Consider the following 18,656-nt stretch of genomic DNA (forward strand, 5'->3'; position numbering starts at 1 on the left):
AAATATTGCCAGGGTTAGGTCTCAGGTCAGCTGTGACACCCGTGGATTCCCCAGCCCCGGGGCTGGGAGGGGGCAGGATGGGCAGGGGGACTCCAGGGAGAAGGAAGCCGTCATTTCACCATGCCAGTCAAGATAGTTATTTGTTTTATTTGGTTATTGTTCAACAACAAAGTTCAATACTTTCCAGGTGGAGCTTTGAACTGGCCCTCTCGTTCCCTCCCTTGTCAATAATAAAAAGGTAATGAAGAAAAATCCTGTACTTTTAGAGACCTAAAACCTCATTTATGCTAACAAGCTTCAATTGCAATTTAATGTTACAATATTTCTTCATGGGAGCGAGGAGGACTGAGCTGAGGGCCCTCCAGTGTCTGAAGATGGCTGTCCACAACCACCAGTAAAACAAAAAGCTAGTGTTGAAAAACGCACAGTTTACAATAAAAAAGTAGAAACCAATTCAATTCCCTTTTGTTACGAATATAAAGATTCTTGTAAATATGTACAGTCCTTTGAGCTATTTCTATAGCAGGAAGCATTTCACGAACAAGACACAAGATATACACTTTCAGGACTCAACAAGCCCATTTCTGAGGTCTTGAAGATCTTCCATGAGATGCAAAGATTTAAAGACTGATCTCTGTGACCTTTCAAAATATTCAGACCAGGAGACAAAAACTTTCAGCAAGTTTCCTGCCAAATCATCTGATTGAAAATAACCCAACAGACAAGAGAACTGAATACAATATCCATGAAACTCGCCAAAGGACACTGACAAGGCATTGGAATTTTGATGGGTTTCTAGAACAGGTTAGCACAGGCTTGCAAGGGACTAGCAGAAGTTTTAAGTGTGGTGCCAGGGGAAGATTGGATGCAGTTTTGCTCTTCCCAGTTGTAAAGAACATGGTTGTTCACTTAGGACGTTGCTATTGCAGAGGGAATGGTCAAAAACCTGCTTTGAAAATCATTTGCTCTCTGCTTCATGTTCACAGCAAAAGAGAATAGGAAGCAATAAAAGGCTCGAGGTCGGACAGGCGGCAGCAAAGGTGGGTCAGCACCTGCCAGAGCTGCTCCCTGTGAGTGTCCTGTGCCACCACACCGCATCTTATTGTAGGACAAGCTACAGCTCACGGGAGGAGCCAGCCCGGGCTGCTCCCTCTGGGAGCTGAGGCTGGCAGGACTCATTGCTGAAGGGACCGTGTCCAGTGCTGAGAGGAGAACACAGGTGTGACTGTAACTCTTGTCATAGAATAAGGCTTGTTAACTCTTCGTTGCCAAATTTCCAGAGTAACGGTTATTTTGCAGCGTAATCTAAAGGTTTCGGTTAATTTACAAGTGAGGTACAATACACTACTCAGCAAAGCAACCTAAAAGGAGAGAGCAGCCAGTGATGGTGCAGCAGCATGCAGTGAACTGTCATGCAGAAGACCTGGATAAAGTCTTACAACCCAGTAGCTTATAGGTAATGCACTTTGTCTCAGGGCCGGGCAGGGGGGTCGGTTAAAGCAGAGATCTTCCCTCCCCATCAGAGCTGCTCTAGAGCAATTTTAGTGAGAACAAAATAACTTTCAGAAGTGGCAGGTGAACAGACTAATCAGAAGTAATTTTTTCTCATGTTCTGTGGAGAACATCCAACCACAGCTCCTATTGAAAGACTCACTCACCTTGGCCCTTCTGTTTCCAGGCCATCAGGGGCTCCCAGCACGTCTCAGAACTATGCCCAACTCTCTGGTAAGGGGTGCTAACCACAGTAACGACCTGGGGCGGGACATTAGTCCCATTTCCTTGATGATCTACTAGGGACTAAAGTGGATACAAAAAGTTCATGAACTGCTTGAAAGAGTAACAGTAGTACAAAGTGCAAAAACAGGAGTGCAGGAAAGTGCGGAGAAATCAACTGAGCTGCGAAGGATCTTCAGAAGCGCCACGGCTCCCGCTGCGGAGCGAGCTTTGGCCCAGGAATGCTGTTTGGGAACTGGGCAGCAGACAGATGGAGTGCATATACTCAGTATATTTCCTTTTTTTCCTGCAGGTCAAGATGAGTAACTTTGTCTAGCTGAGACTTACACTGAAGACTGGTCCCAGACCTGGCAGGGAAATAAAACCACAGTTACAAGTCACAGATGTTTCTCTCCCAGGCACGAGGTGCCAGCAGCAGAACATCACCTGCTGCTCCCATGGAGCCAGGACACAGTCCTGCCTCCTGCCAGGGGGCATCATCCAAAAACACTGACAGGCAGGCACTGTCAGCACTGTGAGCGCAGCAGGCCCAGACCTTAACCCCCTTCAAATCCTCTATCAGTTGATTTCTGATAGTAAATTCACCTGTTCTAGAGTCAAGCAGCATTTGCAGTCACAGAACTAGCCCAGGGAAGATGGTCACAGAGCCAGGGAGTGACACCATGTGGGCTCTGTTCTAACATAATTTGAGGAGCAGAGGGGTGAGATTTGATTTGCTCTTGTACTTCACAGTCCCACCAGCCCTTCTGCAGTACATACAAGCCTTGTCCTGAGAACAGAGAAGTCTCCAGGCTTCTGACTTACCTTATTGACTTGAGCAAGAGGAGTTCTGGCACCACTCACAGGCATCCTGCCTCGGCTGCTGTCCTCGAACAGTCGTCCCGGGGAGCGCTCCCTGCGGGTGCTCAGCAGCCGCCCTGGGGATTTCTCCCTCTCCAGAGGTCTCCCAGGGGACTTGTCCCTCCGCAGCTCCGTCCTGCCCTCGCGGTACCGGTGGGGTGTGCTTGGCTCCCGAGGGTGGCTGGGACCTTCCGGGGGGCCCGGGCTGGAGGCGACGCGCTTGGTGATGTGCTCGTTGTACGTGGGGGGGCCTCTCTTGTTGGGGCTGCTGTCATTCAAAAACAAGGGAAGGGAACAGCTGAGTGACAAAAACCTCTCGTTATGTTTTCTTTTGGCAAAAGTGTAACTTTCCCCCATAACACGCCCAGCAGTGCTCAGGTGAAAAGCGTCAGCATCAGCCCTCACTGCAGAGATACTTTGGTAGCTGAGTATCCATCAGGTGAGCCACACGGGTCAAGTGCCTCTAAGGAATTGCTGATGTAAGTCAGGTGTGTGGAACAGGCCAGAAAACAACATCTTTTTGTGCACTTCAGCCATACACTTCTTATATAAAAATGCACTGAAGTTTGATATATGCATTTTCACACTCAGAATTTTCTGGGATGTTCAGGCCAGGTTGGGATGAGCTACAAGCCTCGATTTCTCTGTCTCCTGTGCAGAGGGGCACTACCAGCCCCAGTATTTATTCACCTGTGTGAAGTATCACTGTTGTGCTGTATCATATCACAACTTCCCAATGCTGTCTCCCTGAGGCAGACTCATTATTTGACAGGAAGGGGCTCTTGCTTTAGAGCTTGTTACAGCCAACCCATGTCTAGTGTCATATCAACAGCATCTGAGGTCACCAAGCTTCAAAGTCAGAGCTTGATCACAACATCAAAGTAAACCAGCAGAAGATCACAAAGCATTTGTGGAGATTATCCCCATCTTCCTAGAGAGATGAAGTTTTTTCCCTTCTGGGTTTTAAAACATCAGTGACTCTCCTCCAGCATTACAGTAACAGGCTATCACCAGCCTCCTCCTCTAAGAACAGAACAAGGGAATCTGTTCCACCACATCAGGGGTGAGGTTTACTCGTGAGGGACTGTAACCCCCTGATGTCACCGTACCTGCGCGTGGCAGAGGAGCCTCTGTGGTGCTGCTGCTGCTCGTTGTTGGTCTCCTTCACCAGATTGCCCTTACAGCAGATCACCCTTAACTTGTCCTGGTAGGAGGAGGCCAAGTAGATCGCTCCTGAGGAGATGGCAGGCCCGAGGTACCGCGGGTTTGGTATCTCCAAGTGGGCTCGTGCAGGAGTTCTGGGTAAAATTGCAGGAAAAGTCTTTACAATGGCAATGGTTGCCTTTTCCTGGCAAGTCCATATATTCTGCACCACAGGCTGTTCAAAGGGGTGAAAAGAGAACAACTTACCCTAGAGAAGCTCGTGCCTGAATCTCGATCACTTCAAGGGAATTGAAGTGGGTCACGAACAGATAGGGCTCCCTGTAGGCTGCAGGAGCAGCACAAAGATGGGAAAAAACACAAAATCTCTATTAAAAACTTCTAAATCACATCAGTGAGTACAAGAGAGCCTGACAGCCCTCTGGGAAAACTGAGGAATACATTTTCTGTAATAAGACACAGACACTATCACTAAGGGGGGAGATGCAAGCTCAAAGAATTGTTGCATTGAAACTGTGTCTCAAGGACTTTACTAACCAAAGTATCATGAAAAAGACATTAAAAACAGACTATTAACTGAACAAAATCCCATTAGGCAGCACGAAAAGCCTGAGGGAACCACAATGCCATCATATGTTCTTGACTATTTCAGAAACTTGCAAGCATCATCAGAAATTGTACTAGCCAGTTCAGTCAGTGTCAGACCAGGAAAATTAAGGAAATGTAACTTTGGTTTAGTTTCCCTTAAATTGCTTATACTTCAGAAGGTTTTGCCATCTGGATGAGCTTAAATCGTGGGGAAATCTCCATAGTTTCTGATAGAATTGGGAAAGCGAGAAGGAAACAGGAGTGCTGAGTGCAGAGCACCCATCCCACGAGGATGCTTCAGTGATTTCCATAATCCAAGTGACTGCCCCCCAACACCTACCAAAAGCCAGGGGCAAGCGGTTCCACTTCAGGTCGTCTGTCCTGCTGCGCCTTCCGTAGGAATCCACAAAGACACCAAACTCTGCCAAGAGAAGTCATGTCATGTCATGAGCACGTGCCTGAATTTTATTCCCTTTTTTTGAAGGGACAAAGGCAGTTACCCCGGGCTTTTTATCAGGGACAAGGTGCAGAGATTATCTTGCACATCCTGGAGTGTTGTGAATTACTCCAATTGACATGGAATTGGTGAGATGTAGGAGTACTGTCAGGCCAAAAGGTGCTGCAGTTCTGAGGCTCTCTGTACTCATTAAGGTAAGGTTATTATTCAATTTGCAGACTCCTACCATTAGTCACCCAGAATTACTGTTTTTGAAGACTTCCTGTGCATTGCCATGACACTGTCCAAGAGGGCAACAAAAGCAGTCACACAAAAAAAAAATAACACCCTCTCTTATTTCATCAAAAAAAAAAAAAACCACCCTCTCTTATTTCATCAAAAAAAAATAACACCCTCTCTTATTTCATCACACGAAGGTTAAAAAGTCTCATCTGTCTGCACGGGAACCAGACAAAGCTCAGGTCTGAGAACCCCTGAACATTTATCAGGATAATCAAACACTTGTTTGCACTTAACACCACTGGCTGCAGTCCTTCCTTCAGGCACAGTCTACGTGCAGCAACTGATCCACAGCAGGAAGAACTTTTAAGCCAGAAACAGGCTGCCCAAAATCCAGCAGCACTTCTGCAGCTCATGTGCCAGAGAACAGGTGTAGTGCAACACCTGCACAGCCATCCCCCACCTACCATGGAAACACAGCAGATACTCCTCCCTCTGCCCCGCTGGGTTCACTTGGATGATACTGACTGGAAAACTGTTGGTGGAAGCAGCAAACACAGCAGAGGCCAAAGTGTGGTCATTTTTATCCAGAAACTCTGCAAAGAGAATGGAGAAAAACACCTTGATTGACACCAATGTCTTTTTCCTGAACTGTTTTAGAGCAGCCCCACCAAAAGAATCTGTGGAGCCACTTGGAGCATTCCTCAGGAATTATCTCCTACCCTCCAGCGTGTACTGCTTCATCTCAATTTCATAGAACTTGTTGGTTCCAATGATGATGCTGTAAGTGGTCAAATGGATGCAGCTGCAAGGCTCCGAGGTTTCAATCTCCTGGAAAAGAGGACAGTATGAACAGATATTAGTTCCCTGTAGCAGTTTACAGATAATGCTTAGTCTGGAAGATTGTAAACTGCCACATATGTCTTTATAAAGAGAGAGGTGGCAACGTCAAAGTCTCAAACACATATGGAAAAAACCCTCTCGTTAAAGGAATTGTTTTGTTGGAAGTGATACTTGCTTGAATACAGACTTGCATATCAGCTCAGCTCCAGGTGCTAAGCCAAATATTATCCTCTTCCTTTTGGAAGAATATGCTGTTCTGGAAGACACTTGTCTGCTCTGCAGCTCAGTTTTCTGGAGCAGTAGGGAGCAGCTCCCTGCTTACAGTAGGTGACAGCCATGCCAAGGACTGCCTGCCTGGACAGGGCTTGGAGATGACGTAAGACCAGGACTGAGCAGTTGGGGCTGTAAGACAGGCTTGTCACTGGGAAGTTTATCTGTCAGAACTGCCCCAGCTGCAGTGTAGCTGTGCTGGAACAATCACTTCCTAGCCTAGAAGTCACCAGGAATCAGGGCAGCTGCTGGAAAGGCAGACAAAATTGCCCAGACAACTGCAGCAGGACTGACCCCAGTCAAGTCCCAAACTCTTTCTAACCCATGGAGCAGAACTCTTGTCAGTAGGCATGTCCATGATCCTCCCAAGAGCAAGAATCAGCTCCCTAAAGCATCCTGGCTGTTAACGCTCCAGAGATCAGCTTGATGGCTCCTTAAGGAAGACAAACATAAACAACGTTCCTTCCTTCCTTCTTTGTACAACATCACACAGAGACTTTGTCCAAGACCTGCCTTGTGATTGCACAGCTAGGAGAGCTCTGCAGGTTAGCCTGACACAACACACAGATGCCCAGATCTTCTGAGGACAAGATTCCTTGCATAATTCCTAGCTTATCTGGAAATTTAGTTGGCAGAAAAGAAGAGCATATTCTGGGCTTGCTGCCATCTTGTTAGGATCTAAATTCAGTTGTCTGGATTAGTGGAGATAAGGAAAACTTGCCTTCTAAAACACGCCTTTGCATGTTCCCTTGTCAAAGGACAGGGCTGTACATCCTCAGTAAATCCTGCTGGCTGCTGCTCCATTGTGAGCAGGAGTTGGTATCAGCTACAAAGCCTGTAGATGTTCCAGGTTTGCATTGTTTGTGCCAAGACATGTCTTTCCTCCTTAGGAGGCCAGATCTGCATGACTGTGCCCACTGCTTCCCTCCTGCAGTGCCCATGTAGCACTTGGTGGGAATAACAGCCTCAATCAGGCTGTAAATTGAACCAGTGCCTTCAAAGCCACCTGCAGAACCTCACAGGGATGTGTAGTTTGACTGGAACATCCCTTAATTTGTGAATTGGAGAGGACATGAGTTTCTGGGTGCCAGCCTTTCATAAGGCTGTTTAAACTCTTTGGTCTGAGGAGAGATCCCTATTATTTTGAGGCTTCCCTCTGGTTCTATATGAGCATATAAAATTTATTCCTGACATTCCACTGGAGTTGTGTTTGAGAGGAGCAGTGGGTCAGATGCTCTGAGTGTGATCTGCCTGCAGCTGGCTGAGGGGAGTTGCAGCAGTTCTGCTTTCCCTCCCTGCATGGCAGAGAGCAGCAGGACCTGTGCAGATTCCACACAGGGCTGGGGCTGCAGGTGGCTGGGGTTTTGTACAGAGGAGGGCACACACAGCCACGAGAGACCCACACCTTACAGCCTTGTTTGCTGCCAGGAGAAAGTACACATGTACCAGGATAAGTAGGGGAAAGAGCTGCCTATCCTGGGATGGAATAACACCAATATACCCTTCAATTTTCACTTGTGCAGTAGGACAAATTCAGACACCATTGCTTCCACAGTTGCAAAGAAGAGTGAAGTAATTTGTTATGGATTTCTCCAAAGACAACAGAGGTAAGGATAATTAAGAGAGCTGGATAATTAAGAAAGCCTTTTTTGGGACCAAATAAGTGAGGGTACAATTACAGCTGAATCCAGTATCTCAAGAAGTCACAGTTCTGTTCTGCATCTCTCCAAATATGCCAACTCTTATTAAAGGAAATTGCTGCCTACTCCACTTTGAGTCAGTGCACAGCGCAATTTGTTATCATTTTAGCTGGCAAACAAGTGTTCTCATGCATGCAAAAAGGTTCTAGATGTTTGTTTTAAACAAAGGTTTAGTGCACTCTGTGAATTACCTCAGCTACTGCAGGGAGTTACTAAGCTCACCTTTCTGATACAGAACTTGCTCAAGCTCTCGTTGTATCTCAGAACCACCACTTTATTGGGCATGGCTGCACAGATACAAAGAGTGTTCTCAACCTGTAAGGAAGATAACAAGCACAGTTCAGGATGGTAATACAGAGTAAATTCTATTGCTGAGCAAGTGAAACGGATCCAAGTTACCTCTTGCCACAAAAAGAGCTTTGCAGAGATAAGCAAGTACAATTTTTTAAAAGGGTAATTATTGTGAATTCATGGAATAATGAAAAGCCTCTTCACATTCTCAAAAAAGAATGTGAATTTAAATGGCTTCTATGATCTCCTTTATACTTGGAAGAAGTTAATAAAAAATTAGAAGGTTTTCCACAGGAAAGGGATTAACAAATTCAAATAGGTCAGGTCTGTATTTCAATCCCTGAAACTGTTATCTTAAACATCACCTTGAAATGAATGGTGTTCAGTTTGTTACCAAAGTACTCCATAGAAGTAGTTGTTAATGAGTATTTTTGTTATGGTTAAATGTTCCATTACTAAAACCAGTAATTTATGTAAATGTCAAGAATTAAAGTGATGCAAACACCTAAGGAAACCTGCTGGCCTGGGAACATGGCATTAAAGAACAAACAGAGGAGAGAATTCACTAATTATAAATCTCAAAATTACAGTCAGTGGTGAGGAGGCAGTTGTACTATGCTCTGCTGGATTTCTTTTATCTAGCAGTTTAGGCTACACCACCATGGCATCCTGGCTAAATTTATCCATATTAGTAGCAGATTCCCCATTCTGTCTCCAGCTCAGCCTCTCTTCAGCCCATACACTCTTCTTATTTGAAGAAAAATATTTAAAACAAGAATATAGACCTTGGATGTGTTGCCAGTGGAATAAAGATGCTGATTTTACTAATATTAAACTCAGAGCAGTCTGAGGGGAGGTCTGGAGGCACGAGGGAGCTGTTTCCTACCTTGCCAGCAGCAAAAAGGTGACATCCTTTGACAGCCTCAAAGACATTTGGTGAGACATCGGGTTGGGCTGGGAGGTGAGACTGGGCTAGAGATTGCTTCACTTTCTTTACATCAACAAGACACAGAGCCCTTTCTTCTCCTGGAAACAAAAATGGTTGCATTTCATCAAGGGAGGGCTCCCTATTCTCTACAAAAGTCTGTCCTGTTACCTAAGCAGCAGCTCCTCATTACAGGCTGTTACTGTGGAAACAGTCACAAGGTACCATGTAGAATTCATCCCATATTATTCCTACTCAAAGTGAAACAGAAAACTTAGAGAAACCGAACCCCACGACAGGCAGTAAATCCACTGAGAGAACAACCATTCCCTCCGTGAGTTATTAGTGTTGCTGAGGTCTAGCAGATCACAGCGACTGTGGCCTCATTAGGACACCATTCAAAATTAGCCAGGAAGTTTTATTTTACCCTTCAGAACTTCTTAAAGTACAAGATGTTTTAAGTACAAGATGTTTTAACCTCTCTGTGCCAAGAGAATTGGCAAGGGACTTCCAAGAAGTGGCCTAATAAATTGCATTATAGCCCAAACACAATTCTTCTCAGAAGTCCAGCAACAGACTAACACAGCCCTCTCCTCATTATGTGTGAGATTTGCTTTGTTCTGTACCACCCTGACACAAATAAAGCATGGACAGCTTAAATCCTTACAAGGGGAAAAATGCAGAACAAACAGAACAAGAGAGGAAATTTGTTTTTCATTCCCTACAAATGTCATATAGACACTTGATAATTTGGGCTTTCAGCAAAAGATACACCCTAATGTTCAGCATGCCTACATCAGTGTGGGAAGGATTATCTCTGGAAAACCACAGATGGAGACATTAAAACTTGTGTTCCTTTCAGAAGGGAATCTTAAATCATGACAGGAAGTCCCAGCTTTGTTACATGGATTAGTATTTAGGGCAAGAGAGGTTAAGAGTTACTGGCCCTATGCCACAGTGATCACATCGTGGTCCTCAAACAGTTAATTAAAAAGGTTATGCAGTGATTAGGAGGAGAGATGCTCACTAATCAGCTCAACCCTTTTCAAACTGGACTTGCAATGATGACTGACCTCTAACCTGGAAATGTTTTTTCTCTGTTTCTTCTCTCCCTCAGCTTTGGAAACAGAGAAATCACTTTCTCTGGAAGGTTTAACTGAGCCTTCATGCCCATATCCATTCATCAGCCTCAGACCAGGCTGTGTTAACCACGGTAAGTGACTCCTGGCAAATACTGACAAAGGACCAGACAAAAGCCTGTGATGAATCCAAAGGCAAAGGGCCCTTTGGCACCTCAGTGCAGCACAAAGCCAGTCCCATCTACTCCCTGCAGGGGCAGTGGTACCACACAGCCCAGTACCTGCTATCATGAGTAGCTTCTCCAGGTCCTTGATGAGGTGAATTTGGAAGACGGCACCCATTCCTGGGATGTGTGTTAAGGAATTCTTCAGGACATTCAGGGCATAGAGACCTTCCTCTGCACCCACCAGCACTACCTACAACAGGGGAAAAAATAGCACTGCATGAGGTGAACAAGGAATGCTCCAAGAGCAAACTTGGATGACACTCGTTGGCAGTGAAGAGAAAAAAACCAAACCCCCAAGCAAGTGTGTAATTACACCTATTGCCATTAAGACACCACTTCCATGAATGAATTATCCACTTCTCAGAAAGGCCCCACTGAACATCATCATTACCTGGTCACTGAAGGGCATTGTGCAATTTATATCCAAACGGTCTTCACCCTCCAGCTTCAGCAGGGAGTTTCCAAGCAGTTTCTGCAAATGACAAAAAGATATTTTTTTTCTTGTTGAGTTAATCTTCATTTATTTATCTGTGAGCATTTTAACAACGTAAGGTCATCATTTCAGACAGGCAAAAGGCTTGGCTTTTTCTCAGAAAGCTAAAAGTTGCAGGGATGCCTCCTACAAAAGAATTAGTAGGCTTTTATCTACCTGACACACAGTAAGGCAAACCAATCAGAATTATCCTAAGCTCAGACAGAACCCATTATTGCCCCTCTCCTTTCCATTTCCCCCAATCTCTTACAGCAGAGCAGTGGAATTTTCTGAGGGGAAGGATTTAAGGAAAGTACAAATGTTGGTGGGAGCACGTATTTTTCTCACAGACAAAAGGAATGTGAGCCTGAGAAAAAAAAGAGAATTTCCTGCTAGTCAGATATTCCCTGCCTCCAGAGCTAACATTCACTTACATGATGCCATAGAATCCAATCTCCCTTTACCAGAAAATAGAGTTTTCTGGTACACAATGTGAAAAAGACTATCCAAAACCTAAACAAATCTGTTTAACTTCTTATTCCTATTAGGAATAAAACAAACTTAAAAACACACACACACCTCCCCCACAGTCAAGAAACAACAAAACCTCTGACTCCATAAGTTTTTGCTTTTTACTTTCTTTCTTTATTTCTTTGCTCATTCCACGAGACTGGATTTAAACCATGTGCTAACCACTCTTTCTTCCTTTGCTGGAATTACAGAGATATTTTGGGATTCTCTAACTACACTCCCCATGTCTTTGAAGGGTATTGTAACATAAAGCATCAGTCTCACATTGTACCTCATAAGGCAGAAGCAATAACTTACCTTCAGTTAAACCTCAGTACGTCAAATACCGAAAAAATATTTTTCAAAACTCTGCTCCCTCCCAGAATATTTTATTATTAAACGAAACTTTCATACTCACAGCATCAGCCTCAGCTTTTTCTCTGGAAACTCTCCCACCTGCCACTATTGATTCCAGTGCTGTGACCCAGCGCTGTTTGTCAGGGAAGCTGGGTGCTAACAGGTAGAGTGTTCTACCAGGCCAGCAAGTGGTGTGTGGATGAGACTCCAATTTTAGGATATATGGCACATCTGAGATGTTATATAGATAGAATAAGACTTAGATTAGTTTTTGGAATATTGTCAGTGGACTTAAAATCAACACCTTTCAGCCTCATCGGAGAGAAGTTGTATTTATCATGACATGTTACCATGGCAATTGATACACTGGTTTCTCCTTTACAGGTCCTGCACAGGCTAGCTACTTACAACTAAATATTAGCTGGATGTATGCAATCCATACATACAATGCTCTCTTTACTAAACAAAAATAATTTCTTGCCTTTTATTCAAAAGAGAAAGAAATTCCTTTGTGGAAAAAAAAAAAATAGAAAACCAGCCAGTTGACTAAAGTTTTCCCTGTACTGATTAAGAAAAATCTGTAAAAACTGGTTATGGAAACCTTTGTTTTTAACAATCTGTATCCTTTAATGTCAAAGTCAAGACATACAGAATCTTATCATCAGTTCTATTCAGTACATACAAATCAACACATCAACATTTTTTCATAATAAGAGACTATACATCCCACAGTACTTCTAAGTTAATGGCTTTCTGGTGAGAGCACAATGGTGGCATGAGGTATGACACATCACACTTGAGAGAGAAGAAATTTAAATAAACCGAGTGTTTACGCTACAGATCTCTGGGAATTTACTTCCATTTGGGTGGATGATCATATTAACCACAGTTCAACTACCACGACAGAAGCAACGGCCTGCATGTAACCAGATCTAGAGTGCTGAGCTATTCCCCCAGTTCAGATAGAGGTAACCTCAAAATTACAGAGTTACAGAATGGAAGTTAAAGGGAGAATATTCTGTTCAGCCAAGCAGAAGGCTAAGTGATGGCAAGCCAGATGAAATCCATTTGACCTCATCTACGTAAGATTCTCACCTGTCTTTGCTGTATTGGTAAGCTCAGTAGCTCCTACAGCTCCATGAACAGTTACATCACCATCAGGAAGGCAGAGCTCAAATTCCTCCAGAGGCCTTTGTCCAGCTGCAGGGGAATGGGGAGACAGATTAGGAATGAACAAAGAGGTAGCAAGAAAATAACTGTGATAGCAAAATGAAGTGGATGCACAATGGATGTTTCACAGCTGGATTATTATGACATGCCAGCTAACAAAATGGTTAAGGATCTAGAAAAACAATGATGTAGCTTTATTACTGGAGAATTAGCTAAACTAGATATGACCATAGCAAACAGTAACAATCCTTAAGCCTCTCAACTCACCAAACAACATCTGAAGATTAAAAAAATAGGTTCTTCCTAGAAATGCTAAGTTACCTTCTCTTGCTTCTGCATCATAAATGAGCACTTTGGTTCCTTCCAGGACAATATACTTCCTGTCCCAGCCCTGTTGCCCACGTTTATTATTCCTGAAGGAAATAAGCACAAAGCCATGTTGGACTTTCTGCTCGGATCCTACATAAAACAAGCATGCAACTCCTACAAAGTTCAGTGCAGCAATTGTAATTGTAGTGGTGGTAACTGTAATGCCCATGCAACGGGCACGTACCAATGATCTCATTGTAAGAGCCATGATAATATTAGGAACTCTTCCAAATATTTCAGCACCTGACATGGCACCAAGATTCCTGTTTATACCTTGGCACTTTCATCCACCCCTCGAGACGCAGACTGCTGCTTGGCTCCTTCAGCTGCAGACCAGGAGAATTCATTTTATCCCGGCAGAACGCTTCGGAGAAGTGCGTGGCATATTCTGCTGGCAGCCCACAAGTAGCTGGCAAGCAAGTTGAGCATTTTGGGTGACACATCACCTGGCATTCTGACAAAAAGGACAGGGAAAAACTTATGTTAAACGACACAAAAATCATGACACAGCTGCCTCAACTTCTACCGCGCAAATCCCGGCTTCTCCGAGAACCTCCTTCCACGCTAAACCACCAGATGATTTCTAACGTAGAACGTTTGCACCAACTAGTTTCAAAGCCTTCATATCGGTCCTTTCTTCAGCTTGCACTGAAAATCTGTTCTAGCTGGCTGTGGATCTGCCTCCCCCCCAGCCCCGCCGTGCTGTGCCCCCTCACCCAGACACTTGGACGCCTGCCGGCCGAAGTGCACCGTGTCCAGGCACACGGCACATTTGGTGGCCCTCATGTTCAGCCCCACGTTGAAGCGATGGGGGATGTTGTGGTGCATTCGCTCCTTCAGGCGGCGGCTGTACTCTGGAAGGGACAACATTTATCATCAGAGAGGAAAGTTACAGGAGGTTCTGGCAGTTGAAGGCAGTAAAAAGTGACACCATTTATCTGTGAAGGCCCTGCTGAACACAGACGCTATTTTCCTTTGCAATTTGCACATCTTAAGCTACGTTACAGCCTCAGGAATTACCTTATACAGGTGCACAGGCTGCAGAACAGGCTGTAGAACTGTAACAGCTGATGTTTGGTGCAGCAAGGTTATGTCAATCAAACCACCTAAATTTCAAGCCTGCACTCAGATGTGCTAAAGTAATCTCTCTGCTTTGCTCACAGCTAACAAACCCTTCCACACCTATCCTGGGTAATCAATACACTCCTTCCTACAGCCTTCAGGCTGTAACACCAGCCCCTGCACTCATAAAGCATCTTAAATCCCTGTTAGTGGATCTGTCCTTCAAGGCATTGTCTTTTACTGATGAACACGATTCTCTTCCCTGCCCATGACCTGCCTCTGAGAACATTTCCTCATGGCAATGCTACCCACCCTCACAGCACCCTGGGCCTCCCCAGCTCTCTGCCAGGGCTGGACCAGTCTGTGAATTCTGGCTTTTTCCAGCTAAAGGCTGGAGGTCTCAGTTCAGAGTCTCTCTCTGGAACACTGGTTAACCAAGAATAAATGAGCAGAGCCCTCAATCCCTTACTTTTTTCTGGTGATCCTCTCCCCTTCATTCTCAAAAATATGGAAGGATATCACCTTTTTCTAGTTAATAGGATACTAATGTCATCTTTGACCTGGTATCTTCCTTTTATGCCTAACCCAAGTCTCTTCCCTTTACCAAAAGTCTTGATAGAAACTTTCTGTCTGCAGACAAGTAAAAATGTTAACTGCTAAGGAAACACCCATAAATCCTTTTGTCAATGCAGGGAGTAGAACAGAAAACACACTCCTTTGAAGAAAACATACTCCTTTGAAAGAAACATACTCTGAAAACAATTCATGCTAATAATTACTTCCTTACCGAAGTTTTCAGAAACATATTATCCAAACAGAATTTCAAACCAAAAAAATAAAAGCAAAACTCATCATCTAATAACCCCACAATGAAAAAAAATGGGGTTTGGAGTTAAAAATAAAGAGATAGCATCGACATGATAGAGAGAAGAAGCTGGCCAGGAGCCTACCCTCTGGTGTGGAGGATTCCTTCCTGCGGCTGGAGGGAGGAGCCAGCAGGCTGATGGGAGTGGGCTGGTGCTCCGGGGAGCGGACTATGGCAGACATGATGATCTGCTGCCTGGCCGTGGCTGGAGTGGATGGATGAGGGTGGTCGGATATTTTCCGATGAGCAGCTACAGACAAGATAAATGCCACCTCAGTTAACACAACCCACACCACACACCAGTTCACAGCAGTGGTTCTGTGCAGTTCAACCCGCAGAATAAAGCGTAGCCCTATTGCATCTTCACAAGAGGGGATAATGATTAAACAACACGAGTTACTGCTAGAGTGGCACACAATTAAAGGCACGTTTTCAGACCAAAAACGTGTGTCTCCTTCCAGATTCACCTTTTCTGTTAACCCCTACCTTCTTCACGAGCAGATCTGAGTTCAATGCGTGTTTTCTGAAGAGCCTCCTCCAGCTCAGCAGAACGAGCCTTCTCCTTCTCCAGTGCCACTTTCAGCTCATTGTATTGCAGGGGAACCTGTGTGGGTAAAGAAGGGTCCTCTTTCCGCCGACTAAACAGGCCCTAGCAACAGAAACACACAGACAACTCCTAACTCCTAGCAAGAGATGGCTTAAACTAGGCAAAGTGACACTGGCTAGTGTCAGTCCGGCCAGAGGGCCTAATGGCAATTCTGTTATGCTTAAGGATGGATTTTTAGTTCAAATTGGCACTGGAGAGAAAATGTTGAGATATGGATTCATTTAAAGAGGGACGTACGTTACCTGTCAGTACTCACACCTGGAGTTTCCGAAAGCATCTAAACAGAGGATCTCAAAATATGTGGTTAAAATTAAATTACTTAATTCAACATGACAGAACAGCTTATGACAAGGATGTGACACAAGTCACATCACCTGACTAATTAGTCCTATGCTGTGACTACAAGACAACCACTCTAGATGCACACTAAGTTCATACACATGTAAATACTTACCACTAAAATAAAAACATGCTTAAAATTCTGTATTCCCACAGCCTCACTGAGGTGGAGCTACTGGGTTGTAGGAATAACAAAATACAGGAAAGGCCACAAAGAACACATTCTGCCTAGTGAAGTTTGCATTCAGCAACTTGGAGTGGTCTTAAATGAGGACACATTTTGTTACACAAAGGAAGATAAAACAGAATATTAAGAATACACAGCACATAACTAATCACAAAACCATTTAATTCCATGCCTCCTAAACCTGTTTCACCCACCTTTTTCTTTTTTGCTGGTTGGTCCATCTTTGCCTGCAGGAAATCAATGAGTTTAGTTTGCTGAGAAATAGTGCCCTCCATTTTCACTTTTTCATGGGAATAGAGAACCTGTGAACCACACACACGTGTAAGAAATTTCATCTTATCAGAAGAAACAAACAGATAACTCAATAGCAAAACAGAGCTAAAAAACAGTGTAAGGAAAGTGTCAAACAGAAACGGTAGAACACTCTAAAACCTCAGAGGGAACGAGGCAGAGTCCTGCCCTGCTTCCTCACCCTCACCTGAATGTTTTCCAGCTGATATTCCAGGTCACTCCTTTCAGTCTTCAGGAGATCTGCTCGGTCCAGAGCCTCTTGCAGACCTTGAGTCAGGCGGAAGATGTGATTCTTTTGCAGATCCATTTGCTGCTGCAGCTTTGCCTGCTGTTAATAGGAGAACAAAGGCCAGTGTTTTGGGGTTGCTGCTTGCTTGTTTGTGAGTAAAACAAGTAAAACAAGTTAAGCATTATCACTCCTTGTAAAAGAAGCATCATTGCAGAACTTAAAAGTAAACAGACACCTCTTTAAAAGCTGGAAAATTACAACATTCTAGAAGATTCCCTCCCTTTCAGAGTGCATTAAAACTAAACAAGCATTTCTACGTAGAGTATTTATATTAATCTGTGGCAGTGTCATTTCTTTCAACTGCATGTTCAAGTTATTTGCTTTTTTGAGCACTTAAAATCTTGTAATTGTTAATTAGACTGCACATACAGAATTGTTAATTAGACTGCACATGAAGAGTTTCTTGATACCACTTTCTCAAGCTCTCTATACAACCACCAGGAGCCATCCCAGTACTTTGTAATAATAAATTAAAAAAATAATCTTTACTGTAAACCAGGCTAGTCATAGTCACATGAGATAAGGAAAATTATGGCCAACTGTTTACATCTTTGTCTCTAACTAACAACAGGAAAGGGCACATGACAAACTACTCTTTTAGGATTTACACTTTATTGATGAGAAAGTCCCTGAGAAGGAAAACCATGAACAGTCTAAAGCAAGAGCCAGAAATCTTCTGTTGTGATGCATAATGGAGTTCTCAGCTCTGGGGTACCCTGACAGTACCCCAAGAAGACCAGAAGACTCTAATTGCCCACAACCACCCTTCCCCTGAAATCCTCCTCTGCACCCTTTTCCCCCACCACCCAGGACTCATTGTAACGATTCCCTGATACAGTGCAGGTGTGTGACCTTGGATCTGACTCCTGTGACCCAAATTAATGATGAAAAAGGGCTGTGAGAAGCCTCACCTGTGACCTCCACCTGTGCACTCCCAGCACATTGCCTAAAGAGCTGGTTTTAAGCTGTGGTCCTTGCACTTGGCCTGGTCAGAGCTGTGCCTGGGCACAGACCTGGCCTTGCAGACCTGGCCTAGGACGTGCCCCATGGCTTCAGGCTTCTGTAATGATCACTGAGCCACCACTGAACCTGGGTACCTTCCCCAAACCTGCTCTGCTCTTCTCCTTCTGGTTCTGTGGGTCTGTGCCCACTGGGTGCAAGGTCCTGTCCCTGCCTGACGTGCTGCCCCCACCTTGGCTTCCAGCTCACCTTCCCCTGAGGAGCAGTTCACTCTTATTGCTCCCCAACACAGCCACACACTCTGCAAAGTTTTAAGTAAAAACAACTCCCCCACCTTGATTAATCTCCCCAGTTATACAGGAGAAGGATGGATGTGTAACACTTATTCACAGAACCTCCCCCCCTCAAGATGTGGAACCTTCTGAAGTTCTAACATGAGTCTCCAAGGTTACCTCCTCCAGAAGTCTCTGCTTGAGCTCCCTTTCTGTCTCAAGCTTCTGTTGTAAACTGCGAGCATTCATCTCCAGCATGGCATGCTTCTTCTCCAGGTCATTGAGCTAGGCAGGTGGGACAGAGGCTCAGGATAACACTGAACACTGACAAATAGAGCATTCCACAATCCTAAAATCCAACCTCACCAAGCACGTGATAAATAATGACATAATTATCCTTTCCTTACTTGCAAAAAACCAACCAAATGTCATTTTGGAGTGTTCAAATGCAGATACCAAGTTATTGAAGGACTTCATCATTCCAGGCATCATAGGCTGCTTTTGCTTTAGTCTTTTTCAGAGACAATCTGAGGTCTTTGGCTTGAAGATAGAATTTTATTCTATGACCTCCA

General features: G+C 44.3%; 1 protein-coding gene across 7 annotated transcripts in view; it reads right to left on the minus strand.

The window, feature by feature from the left end:
• Positions 1-127: 127 nt before the first annotated feature.
• Positions 128-18,656, minus strand: part of CIT (citron rho-interacting serine/threonine kinase) — a 70,422-nt gene continuing 51,893 nt past the window's right edge. For 3 of the 7 annotated variants that reach the window (XM_064674712.1, XM_064674716.1, XM_064674710.1), the window contains 21 exons: positions 18,265-18,369; positions 16,751-16,891; positions 16,467-16,574; positions 15,626-15,788; positions 15,225-15,389; positions 13,929-14,066; positions 13,486-13,666; positions 13,165-13,256; positions 12,769-12,873; positions 11,735-11,904; positions 10,726-10,806; positions 10,389-10,524; positions 8,990-9,129; positions 8,035-8,127; positions 5,722-5,830; positions 5,467-5,595; positions 4,664-4,744; positions 3,985-4,063; positions 3,684-3,872; positions 2,539-2,842; positions 128-2,081 (listed from right to left, as the gene is read on the minus strand). In XM_064674712.1, coding sequence (XP_064530782.1) covers positions 2,058-2,081; positions 2,539-2,842; positions 3,684-3,872; positions 3,985-4,063; positions 4,664-4,744; positions 5,467-5,595; positions 5,722-5,830; positions 8,035-8,127; positions 8,990-9,129; positions 10,389-10,524; positions 10,726-10,806; positions 11,735-11,904; positions 12,769-12,873; positions 13,165-13,256; positions 13,486-13,666; positions 13,929-14,066; positions 15,225-15,389; positions 15,626-15,788; positions 16,467-16,574; positions 16,751-16,891; positions 18,265-18,369 — 2,733 coding nt within the window. In that variant the 3' untranslated portion in view covers positions 128-2,057. The remainder of the gene's footprint in view (positions 2,082-2,538; positions 2,843-3,683; positions 3,873-3,984; positions 4,064-4,663; positions 4,745-5,466; positions 5,596-5,721; positions 5,831-8,034; positions 8,128-8,989; positions 9,130-10,388; positions 10,525-10,725; positions 10,807-11,734; positions 11,905-12,768; positions 12,874-13,164; positions 13,257-13,485; positions 13,667-13,928; positions 14,067-15,224; positions 15,390-15,625; positions 15,789-16,466; positions 16,575-16,750; positions 16,892-18,264; positions 18,370-18,656) is intronic. The other 4 variants (XM_064674713.1, XM_064674711.1, XM_064674715.1 and 1 more) reach the window with 2 other exon arrangements.

This window comes from Pseudopipra pipra, chromosome 18 (assembly GCF_036250125.1).
Source record: "Pseudopipra pipra isolate bDixPip1 chromosome 18, bDixPip1.hap1, whole genome shotgun sequence".
In the NCBI taxonomy this organism is placed as follows: domain Eukaryota; kingdom Metazoa; phylum Chordata; class Aves; order Passeriformes; family Pipridae; genus Pseudopipra; species Pseudopipra pipra.